Here is an 18,782-nt window from a genome sequence, read left to right as displayed (position 1 = left end):
AGACTGGCAAGGATGATGTCAAGTATGTTATTCGCATGTGTTGCTTCTCTCACCACTTAATACAAGCCCTGGCAATCATGTACTTCAGGACACAACCATTTGGTCATGCTACCAAACTACTCTTTGTGAAGATGTAGCATAGAACTCTCTATCCAAGTACATATTGTGCCCATGACATCTTCAGTGTACTTTTACTTGGCATTCAACATGGAAGAGTGGTGATTTTGTCAAGTGAGGGAAGGCAGTCGGTGGTAATAATTAGTAGCTGCACTGGGATCTCAGCCTGGAGCTTGGTGACCAGTGGTGTTCCACAGGGATTAGTTCTGGGACCTCTGCCTTTGTGATTTTTATAAATGACTTGGATGAGGAAATGAAAAGGTGGGTTAGTAAGGTTGCTGATGACACAAAGGTTGGTTGAGTGGTAGATAGTGCGTAGGGCTGTTGTAGGTTCAACTGGACATCGACAGGATGCAGAACTGGGCTGCTAAGTGGCAGATGGAGTTCAACCTGGAAAAGTGTGAAGTGATTCATTTTGGAAGGTTGAATCTGAATGCAGACTACAAGGTTAAAGGTCAAATTTCTGGCAGCGTAGAGGAACAAAGGGATCTTGAGGTCCATGTCCATAGATCCCTCAAAGTTGCCAACCAGGTTGATAGGACTGTCAAGAAGGCATATGATGTGTTAGCAGTTTAAGAGCCGTGAGGTTATGCTGCCGTGAGCTTTGGTTAGACAACACTTGGAGTATTGTGTTCAGTTCTGGCCACCTCATTATAGGAAGGATGTGGAGGAACGGTGCAGAGGAGATTTACCAGGTTGCTGCTTGGACTAGAGGGCAGGTCTTATGAAGAAAGGTTGAGGTAGCTGGGGCTTTTCTCATTGGCGCGAAGGAGGATGAGAGGTGACTTGATAGAGATGTACAAGATGATAAGAGGCATAGATAGAGTGGATAGCCAGAAACTTTTTCTCAGGGCGGAAATGGCTATCACAAGGGATATAATTTTAAGGTGAGTGGAGGAAGGTTTACAGAAGATGTCACAAGTTGGTTCTTTACACAGAGAATGGTAGGTGCATGGAATGCACTGCCAGCAGTGGTAATAGAGTCAGATACATTAGGGACATTTAAGCCACTCTTGGATCGGCACTGGGAAAATAGTACAATGAAGGGTATGTAGGTTAGTCTGACCATAGAGTAGGATAAAACGTTGGCACAAAATCGAGGGCCTGTACTGTTCTAGTTTTCCTTGCTTGTGCTTAACCTGATTCCAAAAGACTTAATGGGGTTAGGACTCAATACTATTAACTCTCAGGTTTACTCTCTCTCTTTCTTTTATATATATTATATATAAAGTATACCAAAATGGGGTGTCCTTGGGTAGATTGGCCCTGATTGTGGAACATGTATAGCAATAAGAGATAATGGGATATTCCTTAAAAAGATGATTCTGAGTACAGGTATCAGACTGTTGCTTGATTAGTTTGACAGACAGATGTGAATCAGAACATTTCAACATTAACTGGACTGGCTATACCTTACTTCATCTTCTCTAATGCCATGGTTATTGCCATATAATTCATCCTTTTCGTTTATAGTGGTTTCTTACAACTGTGTCACTTGCAAGACTTTACCAGAGGCATTAAAGAATGAACAACAATGCAATGGAACTCAAGTCACATTTAAGCCAGATTGGGTAAGGGTAGCAGATTTTCTACTTAAATGACATTAGTGAACCCAGTGGGCTTTTGTAAAAACCAAACAGTTTCATGGTCATTATTACTGACAAAAAAAATTCTTTAACTCAGAATTATACAATTAACTATTTAAATTCCCTACCTGCTGTTGGACTAGACAGTCACAGACAAGACAGAAAAATGTCCTTCAGCCCAGTGAGCCTGAGGCAAAAGCAACCATCTATCTATTCTAATTCAGTTTTCTAGCACTTGGCCCACAGCCCCGTAAGCATTTGCATTACAAGTGAATATTTAAATACTTTTTAAATGTCATGAGTATTTCTGCCTCGATCAGCGAGTTCCAGATTCCCATCATCCTCTTAGTGAAAATGTTTTTCCTCACATCCTATCTAAACCTCCTACCCTTACCTAAATCTATGTCCTATGGTATTATGATCAAAGGTGCATTAAATTTTGTAACTTATGCCCTGGATTTTTCTTATCCATATAAATTAAGGAATTGGGGGGGGGGGGGGGGGGTGGGAGTTGGGGCAGATTGCTGATTAATAGATGTACTCATAAATAGACAAGCAACCCATATCAATGATCAGTTTTTGTAAGCTTTTATAAGAAGAATGCATTATTTTAAAAAAATAAAAGAAACATGAATTAGTCATCTTTAGTTGTCTGAAAAATAATTCATTCCCTAAATACTTTGCTAGATTCATTTGAATTACCTGGAAAGATACTGTTTAAAATCTGTAACTTATTGGAGTATTTTCGCCACAGTCTCAGGACATAGTCCTCCCAACGAATCATCTTGCCCAAAATGAGCATAACTGGAATGGTTGGAAGTCCAATCAAAAGGAACAACGGGTCAGCTCTCTCCATGACGTCCAGGCCTTCTTTATGTCCCACAACCTTAACAATACAAAATTCCACATTATGCATAATAATAATAATAATAATTTGGTCAATAATGGCAAATATGGAGATTTAACAGAAGGAAGATAATTCGAATCAATACTTGTCTAATGAATATTATTGTATAAAAGTTTCAGAATTTAAAAAAATTTCATAAGAGCAAAGCAGGTGATCATATAGTGTTTCACATCTACAATTAGTGAATGTGTACACTCACATGGGAATGAAAAAAAATCTAGCATTAAAATGGACATTGGCTGAACTGGTCTTCGCCTTCAACAATTTCTCCTTCGAATCCTCCCACTTCCTCCAGATGAAAGGGGTATCCACGGACACCTGCATGGGCCCCAGCTATACCTGTCTCTGTCAGTACGTAGAACAGTCTATCTTCCAGAGTTACACCGGCACCACTCCCCACCTTTTCCTCCGCTACACTAATGACTGCATTGGTGCTATCTCGTGCTCCCGTGGGGAAGTTGAACAGTTCATCAACTTCACCAACACATTCCACCCCGACCTTAAATTCACCTGGACCAACTCTGACACCTCTCTCCCCTTCCTGGACCTCTCCATCTTCATCAATGGTAACTAACATTTTCTACAAACCCACCAACTCCCACAGCTACCTGGATTAAACCTCCTCTCACCTTGCCTCCTGAAAAAATGCTATCCCCTACATCCAATTCCTCCGCTTCCGCCGCATCTGCTCCCAGGAGGACCAGTTCCACCACAGAACACACCAGATGGTCTTCTCCTTTAACAACCACAATTTCCCCTCCCATGTGATTGAAGATGCCCTCCAACGCATGTCATCCACTTCCCGCATCTCTGCCCACGAAATCCACCCCTTCAATCGCAACAAGGACAGAACCACCCTGCCGCCTTGCTCTCACCTTCCACCCCACAAACCTCCGTATACATCACATCATCTGCTGGCATCTTCACCACCATGGACCCCACCACCAGAGATATATTTCCGTCCCCACTCTTATCTGCTTTCCGTAAAGAGCGTTCCCTCTGTGACTATCAGGTCAGGTCCACGCCCAATAGCCCACCCTCCCCTGCCACCACAGGAATTGCAAAACCTGCGCCCACACCGCCCCTCACCTCCGTCCAGGCCCCAAAGGAGCCTTCCACCTCCATCAACGTTTCATCTGCACTTCCACACATGTCATTTACCGTATCCGTTGCTCCTGATATGGTCTCCTCTACATTGGGGAAACAGGATACCAACTTGCTGATCATCTCAGAGAACATCTCTGGGACACCTGGGCTAATCAACCCCGTTGCCCGTGGCCGAACATTTCAACTCCCCCTCCCACTCTGCTGAGGACATGCAGGTCTTGCGCCTCCTCCATCACCATTCCCTTCCAACCAAACGCCTGGAGGAAGAACACCTCATCTTCCGCCTCTGAATCCTTCAACCCCATGGCATCAATGTGGACTTCACCAGTTTCCTCATTTTCCCTTCCCCAACCTCACCCCAGTTCCAGCTCAGCACTGTACTCATGACCTGTCCCACCTGTCAATCGTCCTTCCCACCTATCCACTCCACCCTCCTCTCTGACCTATCACTTTCACTCCCATCTCCATCCACCTATTGCACTCTCAGCTACCTACTCCCCAGCCCCACTCCCCTCCCTTTATCTCTCCACCCCCCAAGGCTCCCAGCATCATTCCTGATGAAGAGCTTTGGCCAGAAACGGTTGATTTTCCTGCTCCTCCGGTGCCTCCTGATCTGCTGCGCTTTTCCAGCACTACTCTAATCTTGATTATGTGCATACAGATTACAGTTAAGCTAGCAGTCATTCTTAATAAAAAGCAGGGAGCTGTTGAGAACTTCTCAGGAATATCTTACAGTCTACCTACCACTGTTTAGTTCACCAAAACTATTCTTTTGTTGTGCGCTATGTGAACATTATTGTAAGCAACAACAAAGGTGAAGATGGAATATAATGTAAAGTGAGAGTTTAATAATGTTGCTTGTAAGATCAGAAAAGCTTTTTAATAAAACTTGTAAATGTTCAGAAACACTCAGGGTGCGTGCTTACACAATGAGCTCAAAGTTAGCATGCAAGTAAATACAGAAAACAATTAGAAAGGCAAACAATATGATCTCAGTTATTGCAAAGTTATTGAAGTACATGGATAAAGAAATCTTGCTACAATTGTACAGAATTTTGAGAAACCACACAAAGTACGTGTGAAACTTTAGTCTCCTTAGGTAAGGATATACTTGGGTAAGGATATACTTACCTTGGAGGCAGTACTGTAAAAGTTCAGGAGTTTGAGATTATAGGTTGTCCTATGATGCCAGGCTGAGTAAGGTGCGGCAAAATTCACCGGCGTTAAGAAGAACGAGAGGTGACCTCACAAATTAAAAGATTCTGAAGGGACCTGAAAGCATGGACAAACAAGATGCTTCCGTTGTTTGGACAATCTAAAACATGGGGGCAGAATCTCAGAATAAGGGGTCAATCATTTACAACAGCGATGAAGAAAGATTTAATCACTCAAATTGTCATGAATCTTTGGAGTTTCTGCCTCAGTGGGTTGTGGATGCTCCATCATTGAATATGCTTAAAACTAGAATAGATAGAATTTTGGTTTCTCAGGGAATCAAGGTCTATGGGGAGGGAGGGGGTTTTAAGAGAATAGAGCTGAAGCCCAAGGTAAGCCATGATTGGTCTGAATGGCAGAACAGACTTGACCAGCCTGGAGGGCTTATTCCTGCTATCTTTTGTGCTGAATGCTTTCGTGTTGACCAATAACTGCACTCCAAAGTGTGTGTTTTATTCAGATGTCAGATTTGCTGTTCGCATGCTACACATTTGTCAAAGCGTATCCAAACAAACAGAAATGTCCAAGATCATGGGCAAGGTACTGTATATTACCTGCATAACAGTCACAGCTCCATATGTGACAGCTGTCCAATAGATTGAACCCACCATGATTCCAGCTGCTGCAAATGGGCATGCTTTGGAGATGAGGCGGTCTGCAAGATCCAGTACATAAACAACTGGACCTAAAACAAAGTGAAAATTATAACAATGTAGACTAAAATATGGTTACAATAAAATAAATGAATGGGAGATTGTCATTCTAACATTTACAACAAGAAAGTCACTGTCCAGAGAAGCTTTCCGATCTTGTTCTTTTTTAGAAAGGAAAGCTCTTGACAGAAGTAACCAGCATCTATCTGACTTTATATTGAAAATCCAAACTCCAAAAGTGATATTAATAATGTGAATGGTATACCTTTCATCACACTTTGGAAAATCACAAAGACTCAAATTATGATTCCACCTTATGAGATGCTCCCTACTCTTTCAGGTTTTGTTTATTTGTAATAGGGCACAAATTATGCAAATGGAAATCTTGGTGTTGGAAAGAAGACATAATGCTACGTTTTTCTCTCTGAAATGGTATGCTGATTGAAACTATTTTACTTTGTTACACCAAAAGGTTGATTCCGCATCCTAAAATTTGGGATGCAGAAGGAGATCAACTACAGTATTTGAGTTGGTACTGGTTTTTTAGTTAAAGTAGTTTTGAAGGCATCCCACTGTACTATTCACTCCACATTCTCCAAAATCCATTCCTTTGTTTCAATACTTTTCTGCTGGGCCTGAAGAGATGAAACAGTTGATACTTCAGTGACTCCTTGTGGCAAACAACTTCATAGTCCTACAACATTACACAGAGAGAAGTCTTATAATTTTTTTTTCTCACTGTGAAGATCTGTAAAGGACTCTGCTCACTGACTCATTACCAAGGAAAAATTTTTATTTTTCACATTATCAAAATAACTTCTACTTTTACATACACTTACATTCTCTGCAGCAACATAAACTGTTCACTTATCTCAAATATCTGCACATAACCTTAACCCTCCATAACAAGAACCACCCTGGTTAATCTACACTGCATATTCTCAATGTTTTTGCCACATTTTTTCTAACATGGCAATTAAAATTGCACAGAATACAAAATTGCCAGGTTACACACGCATTTCCATGTGGAAATCTAGCACCTGGTAGTTTTTCTGACCCCAATCCCACTAAAAAACCAAGTACTGCAAGCCTTTTTAATAGCTTTACATATATTTGTAATATCAAGGAATCAAGCTTGTTATTCTTTCATGTTCATTTTATTGCTGCACGTTCTTCAGTGTAAATTTCAAGTGACTTCATAATGCCTTTCCACATATTTTTCTAACGTGTCACCTTACCTGCCACCTCTATTCTTCTTCTGCAAACTCTTCCAAAGCTGATATTAGGCTTTGTTACCTGCCTCTGTAGGTTAACATAAAAGATACTCATGGTGTTACGACATGGGGTAAACCCTCCTGCTAAATTTAAAACCAGCAGCATAGAAAAGATTTATCCCATGCAGTAATCTGTAAAACTTTCAGTGGCCAAAAACCATTTAAAGTAAAAATTAAAAACTTTATTCCTTAAAGTTTAACAGAGAATAATTAACTAACCACTATTTACAATTTTTCTCTCACCAATCTTTTAGCTTCCCTTCTATAAAGCTCCCAATTAAAATTTTCAAAACAACAGTTCTTATCTCAAAACCAGGCAGCTGTAGGTTCTTGTCTTCGGATTTTCCTGTGTCTTCTTTTCTCCTGGTTAGGAATTTCTGCGTTACAGGTTACTGATCGAAAAGGGACTTTTAAGAGAGATACTTTTAAGAGTGATATTTTTTAAAGCAGTCTCTTACATACTAGGACATGGCAGATCTCCTCTAAACTATTCATTTTTCCCCAGTCTTATACTCCAGAGCATCGGATTGTGTCATTAGCTTTTAAGATTGTCAATATACTAAATTCAAACTTGATTGGAGTTTGATATGTTTCGGGTATAATTTAAACTGTGTGGCCGAATTAGAATTTGTTTTTGTCTCCGAGCAACAAACTAATCGCATGGTTCGGCCCAGTGTTACATTGCTCCATTTTTTAAGTGCACTTGGTGTTGGGTCTGGTAGTTCTGCTGCTTTTAACTCTCTTAAAAGGTATACTCCACATCTTCATAACAATAGTACTGCTCAAAGAGAGTTACAACTTCTACTGGTGTCCTTGCTAAACATTATCAAACTATTTGCAACCTTGCTCTGTGTGCATTGTCTACACATTTGTGTCAGTAGCAGTTTAAAAAGTAATTAATGGGTTGTGAAACACATTGACGTACCCCAAGGAGGTTATAGTCATCTAATAAATGCACGTCCTTGCTTTCATTCCAAAAAATGGTATGTCCAATATCTCCAACATTGAAAGATTAAAGAAACTGGTACTGTGGCCTTGCAGGGCAATAGATTGATGGAATAGGATTCTGGAGACCAAATTGTTCCTGATGGAGTTACATATATTTCTACAAAATGGGGATCACTACGTATGAAAGGCTAGGATAAATTATTTCTAGATATTACAGGCACATGAGGAATCTTTCAATCATGTACAAAAAGCCAGCGAGGAACAGTGAGTAGAGGCAAGAGGGCGAAGCCTTGAAGTCAAGACAGAGTGTGGCAAAAAGGTGCTTGAGCAAAACTGGGCTCCATGGGAATTGGGGGTAACTCTCAACTAGTCCCAACATAAAGGATGGCGACTGTGGTTGTTGAAGGTACACTATCTCAATCATATTTCTTCAACGTACTGTGCTAGACTCTGGATCTTCAGGTGCATCAATGCGGCTTCACAGCCACCATCAGGTCAGAAGCAGGGATGTTCACTGATGATTCAGACATTCACTCACTCATTCAGCACCATTCACAATTCCTCAGATACAAATAGTTTTATTTACAACAGTAGGTCAGGAAGTTAGGTATTTGGAAGTAAGTAGCTTACCTTCTAATTCCCCAACACCTGTTAACTATCTATAAAGACACAGGTGAGTACTGCGATAAAACAATCTCCACTTCATTGAATAAGGGCAGTTCCGACAGCACTCGAGGAGCTCAACAGCATCCAAGATAAAGCTGTGTCTTTGACTAGTATCCTAAACTATACCTTCAATGTTCAGTCCCTCCTTCACCACTGATGCACAGCATTAACTGTGTGTACCAAGTACATGGATGAACATTTTGAAATGTCATAATATTCAAGGTTATGGGCCAAGATTAGTGTAGATAGGTCAGTACACCTTGATGGGCTAAACATCCTGTTGTGTGATTCCAGTACTCTATGCAATACACTGAAACAACTCATCTGTGATATCTCAGACAAAGAAGATCAAGAGCAACAGATGCTTGGGAGCATAACGTGCAAGTTGCACTCCAAGTCACACAGAGTGATTGGAACTACACAATCAGTACTTCACTTTCACCATGTCAAAATCTGCAAGTCATATGGAGACTGCTTCAAGGCATCGGCTTGCCACTAGCTTCACAAAGGCAATATCCTACATGCTGGCAAGGCATTTCACAAACAGTGCTGGTTTCCCTCCTTTTGTCTCTTGGAGGAAGAGAACGTGTATGACATTATACAAGAAAGATGGGACAGAGCACGACCGAGGTGCAAGGAGAGTATGAGTGAGGGGAGGAAATGGCTACTTCCAATACAAAGCTGAAAGTTCCATGAAAAGGGTGCAATTTATGCACAAAATCCTTTTACTTACATAAAACAGGATTCTATATATTAGTGTGTAGTTCAGGAATGATCATCACATTGTGAGCTCGACAGGTTACCTTAAATTAATTTCAGGTGTAACGCTTAGCACATTTTAAAATAAATGATCTCCAAAGGCAGTATTACATCCAAATGGTGGGCATGTTGTTTTGAGGCTTGCAAGCATTGGGTGGTTGAGCACATGGCTGCGTGCTGTGAATTGTCAATGAGACATACTATTTGATACGGTCCACCAGTTATTAGGATATATGCCGAAAGCATCACATTGGTGCTGAAAGTCATATCATATTACCTAATTTGAGTGGAAGGCAAAAGTTTTCACTGGCTTGACAGCAGCATCCTGTCCACGCATAAAATTTTCTGGGCTCACTGCAAAGTGGCAAGGTTCAAAATAAAACGAGTCATCAAATTGCCAATCCCTGCTGTATTCCCATGACAACACCCTGAACAATCAATCTGTGTGCCTGGGCTGAGAACTAAGATTGACAATCAATTGTTCATGCTGTATCACCATGCCAATATTATTGCAACCAAAGACCATCCCCTTCTCACGTTGTCTAAACTGGATCTCCCTTCAAGTTTATTTCTGTTGTCCTGACGAGTGAAAGATGAAAAGCTTCAACTTTGTGTCTCCTTTTAGCAATATTTAAGTTCTGTGCTCTTCATTATTTGTACAGACATAATTGCACCATAAACTTTCAATACAAATTTGTCAATTAGATTCTTTAGTGCCAAATTCAGAACAGTAAGCCAGCCGCTTCCAAAAGTTAGTGTTAAAATCACAAAGCTGGTTGGTGTTGGCTCTAAATGTGATCAGCAATGTGAACAATATTGTCTTTGACTGTTGAAAGTAGCTCTTAATAGAGCAATTATTAGGCCCAAAATGGTTGGGAGATACTGAAGCTGCCATAGAAACAATCCTTTTCTTGCCAGGCCCTTAGAACATTAAATTACACATCCTCTTACTCAAAAACATGATTGCTTTCTGAAACAAAATTCTTATGGATCTGTAGAACTACTGAATAGGATGGAACAGAAAAGTAAACATTGGTAAACCACACATAGGACAATGCAGTAGGTCATATAATCATATTTTTAGGATGAATGAGAAGTGCACTGACAGTTGATACCAAAACCAATTCAGTAATGGGGCTGTTCTGTCAACAACAGTCAAGATGTCAAAACTCCTTCAGATACAGGAGCTGCAGGTCTGCTTAAACAAGACAACCACCACCGTGGGAGAACAACTAACAATCCTACAGCTGCTCAAGGTGAAGGCAACCACGATTGGCAATAAACGAGCCTCTAGTTACACAGCCTACATCCAGAAGACAAATATTTAAATACAAATAAATATAGTGCAGCTATACAAATTTAAACAAAAACCTGAAGCAAACCAGTAACACAGGATCACATATTTTGCTAGTAGCTGATCTAAGATGGAGACTGTAATCCCGAACCTAGTTTTTAGTAACCTAACCTGCTTTCAATGCAATTGGATCATTTGCTTAATTTTCAAGAACATGTATCACATTAATAGGTGCTTACAAAGATTAGTAACATTTCATAAAATAATTAAGTGCAAGAATAAAATTCTATGGCACAGCTCAGTATAATAATGTGAGATACAATTTAGGATGAAAATGCCAGCAGATTTTTGATCTCAGTATAACTATGTAATTATGTGGAGTTTAAATTATGTCCTTTTTCATGAAAGTACAAATAGGTGTGTCAATCCACCTTTCCCTCTCAGTTAAGGGCATGTGAGCAGAATGGCTCTGTTCTGATCTTGGAATGACAAACATCATGTGGATTGAAAGTTCAGCATAGAACATAGAACAATACAGCACAGAACAGGCCCTTCGGCCCACGATGTTGTGCCGAACATTTGTCCTAGCTTAAGCACCCATCCATGTACCTATCCAATTGCCGCTTAAAGGTCACCAAAGATTCTGACTCTACCACTCCCACAGGCAGCGCATTCCATGCCCCCACACTCTCTGGGTAAAGAACCCACCCCTGACATCTCTCCTATACCTTCCACCCTTCACCTTAAATTTATGTCCCCTTGTAACACTCTGTTGCACCCGGGGAAAAAGTTTCTGACTGTCTACTCTATCTATTCCTCTGATCATCTTATAAACCTCTATCAAGTCACCCCTCATCCTTCGCCTAGCACTCTCAACCTATCCTCGTACGACCTATTCTCCATTCCAGGCAACATCCTGGTAAATCTTCTCTGCACCCTCTCCAAAGCTTCCACATCTTTCCTAAAGTGAGGCGACCAGAACTGCACACAGTACTCCAAATGTGGCCTAACCAAAGTCCTGTACAGTTGCAACATCACTTCACGACTCTTGAATTCAATCCCTCTGCTAATGAACGCTAATACACCATAGGCCTTCTTACAAGCTCTATCCACCTGAGTGGCAACTTTCAAAGATCTATGAACATAGACCCCAAGATCCCTCTGTTCCTCCACCTCACTAAGAACCCTACCATTAACCCTGTATTCCGAATTCTTATTTGTCTTTCCAAAATGGACAACCTCACACTTGGCAGGGTTGAACTCCATCTGCCACTCCTCAGCCCAGGTCTGCATCATATCTAAGTCTCTTTGCAGCCGACAACAGCCCTCCTCACTATCCACAACTCCACCAATCTTCGTATCATCTGCAAATTTACTGACCCACCCTTCGACTCCCTCATCCAAGTCATTAATAAAAATTATAAACAGCAGAGGACCCAGAACTGATCCCTGCGGAACTCCACTTGTAACTGGGCTCCAGGCTGAATATTTGCCATCTACCACCACTCTCTGACTTCGACCGGTTAGCCAGTTTTCTATCCAATTGGCCAAATTTCCCTCTATCCCATGCCGCCTGACTTTCCGCATAAGCCTACCATGGGGAACCTTATCAAATGCCTTACTAAAATCCATGTATACAACATCCACTGCTCTACCCTCATCCACATGCTTGGTCACCTCCTCAAAGAATTCAATAAGACTTGTAAGGCAAGACCTACCCTTCACAAATCTGTGCTGGCTGTCCCTAATCAAGCAGTGTCTTTCCAGATACTCATAAATCCTATCCCTCAGTACCCTTTCCATTACTTTGCCTACCACCGAAGTAAGACTAACTGGCCTGTAATTCCCGGGATTATCCCTATTCTCTTTTTTGAACAGGGGCACAACATTCGCCACTCTCCAGTCCCCTGGTACCACCCCCGTTGACAGTGAAGACGAGAAGATCATTGCCAACGGTACTGCAATTTCCTCTCTTGCTTCCCACATAATCCTAGGATATATCCCATCAGGCCCGGGGGACTTGTCTATCCTCAAGTTGTTCAAAATGTCCAACACATCTTCCTTCCTAACAAGTATCTCCTCTAGCTTACCAGTCCGTTTCACACTCTCCTCTTCAACAATACGGTCCCTCTCGTTCGTAAATACTGAAGAAAAGTACTCATTCAAGACCTCTCCTATCTTTTCCGACTCAATACACAGTCTCCCACTACTGTCCTTGATCGGACCTACCCTCGTTCTCGTCATTCTCATGTTTCTCACATACGCATAAAATGCCTTTGGGTTATCCTTGATCCTATCTGCCAAAGATTTTTCATGCCCTCTCTTAGCTCTCCTAATCCCCTTCTTCAGGTCCCTTCTGGCTATCCTGTATCCCTCCACTGCTCTGTCTGAACCCTGTTTCCTCAACCTGAGGTAAGCCTCCTTCTTCCTTTTTACAAGACATTCAACCTCCCTCGTCAACCAAGGTTCCCTCACACGACCATTTCTTTCCTGCCTGACAGGTACATACATATCAAGGACATGTTGTATCTGTTCCTTGAAAAAGTTCCACATTTCCACGACATCCTTCCCTGACAGCCTATGCTCCCAACTTATGCTCCTCAGATCCTGTCTTACAGCATCGTAATTACCCTTCCCCCAATTGTAAAACCTACCCTGTTGCACGCACCTATCTCTCTCCATAACAATACATTGGATAAAAATATTTAAATACATCGTATTGAAGATTTATTCCCTGAATCAATGATTAAAAAGACAAATATAAAAGGACAAACAAATTATTTTTGTTTTTAAATCAGATAGCTTACAAATATCCTTTAAATGAAACAAACCTTTAGTAAACGATTGAAGCACATTAACTGGCTGAGTATACTTACCCATAATATGCTACAAGATCATATGTTGAAACAACAAAGTGCAGAAATTGAGTGTTTTTAAAAAAAAACAAAGAGTTCCGTTATGTTGATCGTTAATATTCTTTCACTTAGAAAGCAGATCAGGCCAAAGTTAGGTATTTTTAGTGTGAACTACAGAGTGAGAGAGAGAACAGAAATGACACAGACCTACGAACAAACAGATATTAATAAAGATAATTTTTATTTAAGTCCATTTGGCATCTATATGTATGGTTTAGCATCACAAGGGATAAATGTGAGGAGGGACAAATGTGTTGGTGAACTGCACATTACTAAATATAAACTTGTTTCACTCCATACATAGGATATACACATTGCATGGTCCATTAATGCTATTTAATTCCATCCAGCAGGGGTCACAAAGAGCTCACAAAGCTAAAATTCATTTTTTATGGTTTTCTGCACCCAAATTTTAAAAAATGCAAAATTCAAAGAATTTTTCCAAATATCATTTGTGACAATAAGAAAATACTTTTGAAATGGTTTAAAAAAAAGTGTAAACACAATCGGAAGTTTTCATTAAAATACTGAACAAGCCTTAGTTGCAATCATGTTGTTACTATACATAGCAATCAGGAGAATGGTTATCTTTACATCCATTAGTTTTCAGAATTGGAGGTTGCTAATATTGAGCACAGCTTTAAGAATATAATTAACAATTTGCTGCGCTTCCGCTTTTTCCTGTAAAGGAATTGTTTTACAATGTAATAATACAAAAGTTAAGAAAAATGTATGTAGCATACCATTAGGCCAATCCACCATCCAAATTGTCTCTTCATGATGTTATGCTTTACTCTAATTACATGAGCAAGTCTTCTTGACATTAATTCCTTTCACCAATTTGAACTGGTGTTCCTTGCCACACTCGTGACATAAATATTAAACCAAGTGCTTCAAGATAAGACTTAATATTTTACATAGCTTGATAATAGTCCTTTCTGAGTTGATTGTTTTAAAGATTAAAAGCCTCAAATGATCTGTTCCTTTTCAAATACAAAATCTGGAAGCTGTGCAGATTTGAGACATCAGGTAGATTTGAATTCAGGTTTTTAAATATTTCCCTCTAACCCCAAGGTGGATGTGTAGCTGCAGCATAAAACCTTTTGACTTGTTTTATGATTTAGCAACGCAACACAGTATTTGGTTTGGAGAAAGTGAGGACTGTAGATGCTGGAGATCAGAGCTGAAAAATGTGTTGCTGGAAAAGCGCAGCAGGTCAGGCAGCATCCAAGGAGCAGGAGAATCGATGTTTGGGGCATTAGCCCTTCTTCAGGGCCCTTTCCTGAAGAAGGGTTTATGCCCGAAACGTCGATTCTCCTGCTCCTTGGATGCTGCCTGACCTACTGCGCGTTTCCAGCAACACATTTTTCAGTACAGTATTTGGTTTGCTTTGTTGAAATCTACATAACAGTCACATAAGTGTCAATTTTACTAAAGTTGATCTTGCATCACAGCCTGGATCTTGGAAGCATCAAAGTCTATTGCATTTAGTTGTGAACTGACCAGTCTACTTTCTAACAAATGAGTTGCTATTTTAATTTCTCCGTAGATTGAGTGCCTTAATTGGGCCACCTCATGTGTTGCAAAGTTTTATGGCTCCTTCATTCCCAGCTGATGCACAATTACATAACTTCTAAGAGTGAATGCTGTAAAGATGCACCAACCACAAAATACTGTATCTACAATTTCTGTCACAAACATGAAAAATTAGCATGTTATCTTGTCTAAAATGACAAGTGGCAATCAGAAAGACTATTAGGAATAAACAAAAAAATTCGAAACAGCTTGTTTATCTCTGTTTAGCCATTTAGCATTTGTTGTTTGTTTAGTTACCTCATGGGATTCAACGGTGTTTCAGCGACTGATCAACTGCACTGTCCCCACTCTTAAAATGTCTTTTATCCACCAATTTAATTTAAGCTTCTAAATCTAAAATTATTAATATAAGTTGCCAGCATTAAATAGTAGGGTATCACCCCATTCTTCCTACCCCTCGCATTAACATCAATCCTCTAATAAATTCTTGCTGTTTTCTTTCCTCAGTGGTTTCTTCCCCTTGAATTCCATATGTAGATATTTTTCTGAAAGAACTTTGGCAAATTTGGAGATAATTTGGTCTAAGTAATTTGAATACATTTGTCAATTACCTTCATTCTTTGAGGGCTTTTAAGTACGAAATTTTAATAGGCAAGGTGCCATAAAAAATTGAATTCAAAACATAAATCAACTACATGTCACTAAAATGGATAAAGGCAGGAAATACTCTCAAGTTATTTAAATCCTGATTTGGACCATCAAGGAACATGACATTCAAACTGGCAAGTTTCAAAATTAAATTGCTTGGATGTAAGTTTGCTCACTGAGCTGGAAGGTTTGCTTTCAGATGTTTTGTCACTATACTAGGTAACATCATCAGTGAGCCTCCAGTGACGTTACCTAGTATGGTGACGAAAACGTCTGAAAATGAACCTTCCAGCTCAGTGAGCAAACTTACATCCAGAACCTCAACCTAAGTTACAAATTTTCTCAAAACTCGCTATCAAATTGCCTGTGCAAAATTAACGTGATAGCCAAAAAATCGCTCCGCATATTAATTCACAGAAAATATCTGAAAGGGGAAATTGTGGGCTTATTAACATTAAGCCCTGAATTTAAGCTGTAACACACATCTCCTTTTACAAGAATCACTGCACAGATTTATGGGAATTAAATCTATAGCACTTGCCATTCGTTCTAAGCTGAGTTTGTAGCCAATGCAACTGCAAGGTACCGTCAGCTTCACGGGCATTAGCAATAACTCCTCCTTTAGTTTAATATATGTTAATTTTCAATGGAACCTCTCAAGTTCCTTGGGATGTTTTCAGTTTTTGCTGATTGCCCGAAGGGAACTACAGAGTTTCCTAATCACTGCTGCAAAGCTGGAAAAAAAAACTTCAGGGGAAAAGGAAAACTGGGAACCCTCATCATGTCAGTGATTATTTGTGAATACGGCTTTTGATGTTATTTCAAGCTAACATTTTCTGGTTTCTTACTGGCACAGTCAGTGCATTTTTGGTAGGTAATCTGTAGGTGGACAGTTTACCTTGCTCTCTTATTGGAATTAATGAAGTTGAATTTACTTGGTGTCATGGGTGCAACTACACACATGGATTGATCCCGTGCCATATTCGAGCTCAGGATTCCAAACAGCAAATTGTGTCAAATAGTATTATTGCTAATGCATCTGGGGAGGTAGGAGGCTTGGAGGTGGTAGGGGAAAGACAAAGTCAGCAAGGAAATGAGCAGATCAATGGCATCTGTTGAAATGGAGATGTAATTTGAACAAATATTGAATATTTCTTAGCAACGTTTTATATGTTTTAAGTCACAATATCATATGGTTGAAATTAGCTAGGGGAAAAGAACAAGGAACAATCCAGAGCAAGAATAATTAATTGGAGGAATGTCAAATTCAGTAAGGAGATAATGGATCTGGCCAAGTAAACATGACTTAAACATTGGTAGGCAAAACTGCAACAGAACATCATGCAACAGAGCAGATGGTTCAGGTGCAGTAAATTTGCAAAAGGGATAAGAAATGGTAATTAAAGCCAGAACTTTTAGGATGAAGCAAAAAAACATGCACATGACAAATTCCAGATTGATAATACAAATCAGGACTAGGCTGAATACAGAAAGTTCAAAGGGAAATGAAAAAGGAATAAAAGCAAAGCAAGCATAAGAGATAAGCAAATAAATTAAAAGAAAAATCTTTAACAGGCAAGTAAAAGTAAGAGTGGTAAAACAGTGTGGAAAATGTGAGGGACCAGAAGGGAGACTTACACAGGAAAGTAGAGGGGATGGCTGAGGTTATAAGCGAGTACTTTGCAATTGTATTTACTAGGAAACATGATGCTGAAATTGTAGTGGAAATGGAAGCAGTAGAGACATTGGGATGGGATAAAAATTGATAAAGAAGGTACTGGAAAGGTCAGCTGTCCTTAAAGTCAACAACTTACCAAAAGAGCAGGTGAAGATGGCTGACCAAGTAGCACGGAAATAGTGAAGGACTTTCAGAAAATTTACCAGGTGTTGACTTGGATCAGCTCGTTGATATGTCTCATGAGCAGCTGATCAAGTTATATAGTGCTTGTACGTGGAGTGCGTGAACAGAAGCCTCCACTGCAAGCAACAGTCCCTTCTGAAAAGGCTGCAGAAAGCCAAGAAAGAAGCTCCACCAATGGAGAAATCGGAGGTTAAGACTCTCCTTTCGGAGATGGTTATCCTACCTGAGATGGTTGGTAGCATGGTGCTGTGTAGAATGACAAAACCTTCAACCAGGATGAAATCAAACCTGAAATGATTGGGTTTTATCTGCAGATTTCTCCATCACCTACAAGCCTGTTAAGCATGGCAGACCTGGCATCAGTGCCACTCACTCTTCCAGGTTCATTCGGCTGAAGTAAGCAAATTACGATGCAAATACGTAAATAAAACTTGTTTCAGTGCAATTTGAAAGAAAAGGTAACTTACTAGGGCTGAACAAGATGCGCCTGAGGATAAAGGGGGAAGCAAGAATAGAAAGTTTGGATGTAAGGCCATTATTTCTCATTCAGTCTACTTCTGCTCGTATTTTTAGGTTTGTATATTGCAGTGGTGCCAGAAGTCGAAAATTGCAAGTATTACTCCACTATTCAAAGGGTACTCAGTTAAACCTGCAACTATAGATTGGTCAGTTTCATTTCACTGGTGGGAAAACTCTTAAGAATAATAAACTGTGTCAGTCACTTGCATAGGAGAAAGTGAGGACTGCAGATGCTGGAGATCAGAGCTGAAAATGTGTTGCTGGAAAAGCGCAGGTCAGGCAGCATCCAAGGAGCAGGAGAATCGACGTTTCGGGCATAAGCCCTTCTTCAGGAAGAAGCTTTCATTCACTGATGCATTGATCTATCCCAGTGAAATAATTATTTTTTTCAGGATGGTATGGAAGATTTCATTCTTCTTCAATTAGAACTACTCTCATCTTGATTCAACTATAGCTTTTATTCTGATGACTCCTCATAATTTTGCCTATCTGATATCTTGCTCATTTAATTATTCTAAGTTTTAAAAAAATCACAACACCAGATTATAGTCCAACAGGTTTATTTTGAAGTACTTGATTTTGGAGCGCTGCTCCTTCATCAGGTAGCTGTGGAGCAGGATCATAAGACACAGAATTTATAGCAAAAGATCTCAGTATCATGCACAGACTTGTTCTAGGTTCGTTCAACATTATTTCAGTTGTATGACACGGAGATCTTTTACTATAAATTCTGTGACTTATGATTCTGCTCCTAGCAGCACTCCGAAAGCTAGGACT

General features: G+C 40.0%; 1 protein-coding gene and 1 pseudogene across 1 annotated transcript in view; one reads left to right on the top strand and one right to left on the bottom strand.

Moving 5' to 3' along the window:
• marchf5 (membrane-associated ring finger (C3HC4) 5) overlaps nucleotides 1–18,782 on the bottom strand; it is a 117,508-nt gene that overhangs the window by 22,673 nt on the left and 76,053 nt on the right. The window contains exons 3-4 of the mRNA XM_043712508.2: nucleotides 5,487–5,617; nucleotides 2,406–2,589 (exon numbers count right to left, since the gene is read on the bottom strand). Coding sequence (XP_043568443.1) covers nucleotides 2,406–2,589; nucleotides 5,487–5,617 — 315 coding nt within the window. The remainder of the gene's footprint in view (nucleotides 1–2,405; nucleotides 2,590–5,486; nucleotides 5,618–18,782) is intronic.
• Nucleotides 17,536–17,886, top strand: LOC122561100 (small ribosomal subunit protein uS19 pseudogene; annotated as a pseudogene).

Source organism: Chiloscyllium plagiosum, unplaced genomic scaffold (assembly GCF_037043375.1).
Source record: "Chiloscyllium plagiosum isolate Xiang-an unplaced genomic scaffold, Cpla_swu_hap1 HiC_scaffold_22, whole genome shotgun sequence".
Classification (NCBI taxonomy): domain Eukaryota; kingdom Metazoa; phylum Chordata; class Chondrichthyes; order Orectolobiformes; family Hemiscylliidae; genus Chiloscyllium; species Chiloscyllium plagiosum.
This window is presented reverse-complemented; position numbering and strand designations above follow the sequence as displayed.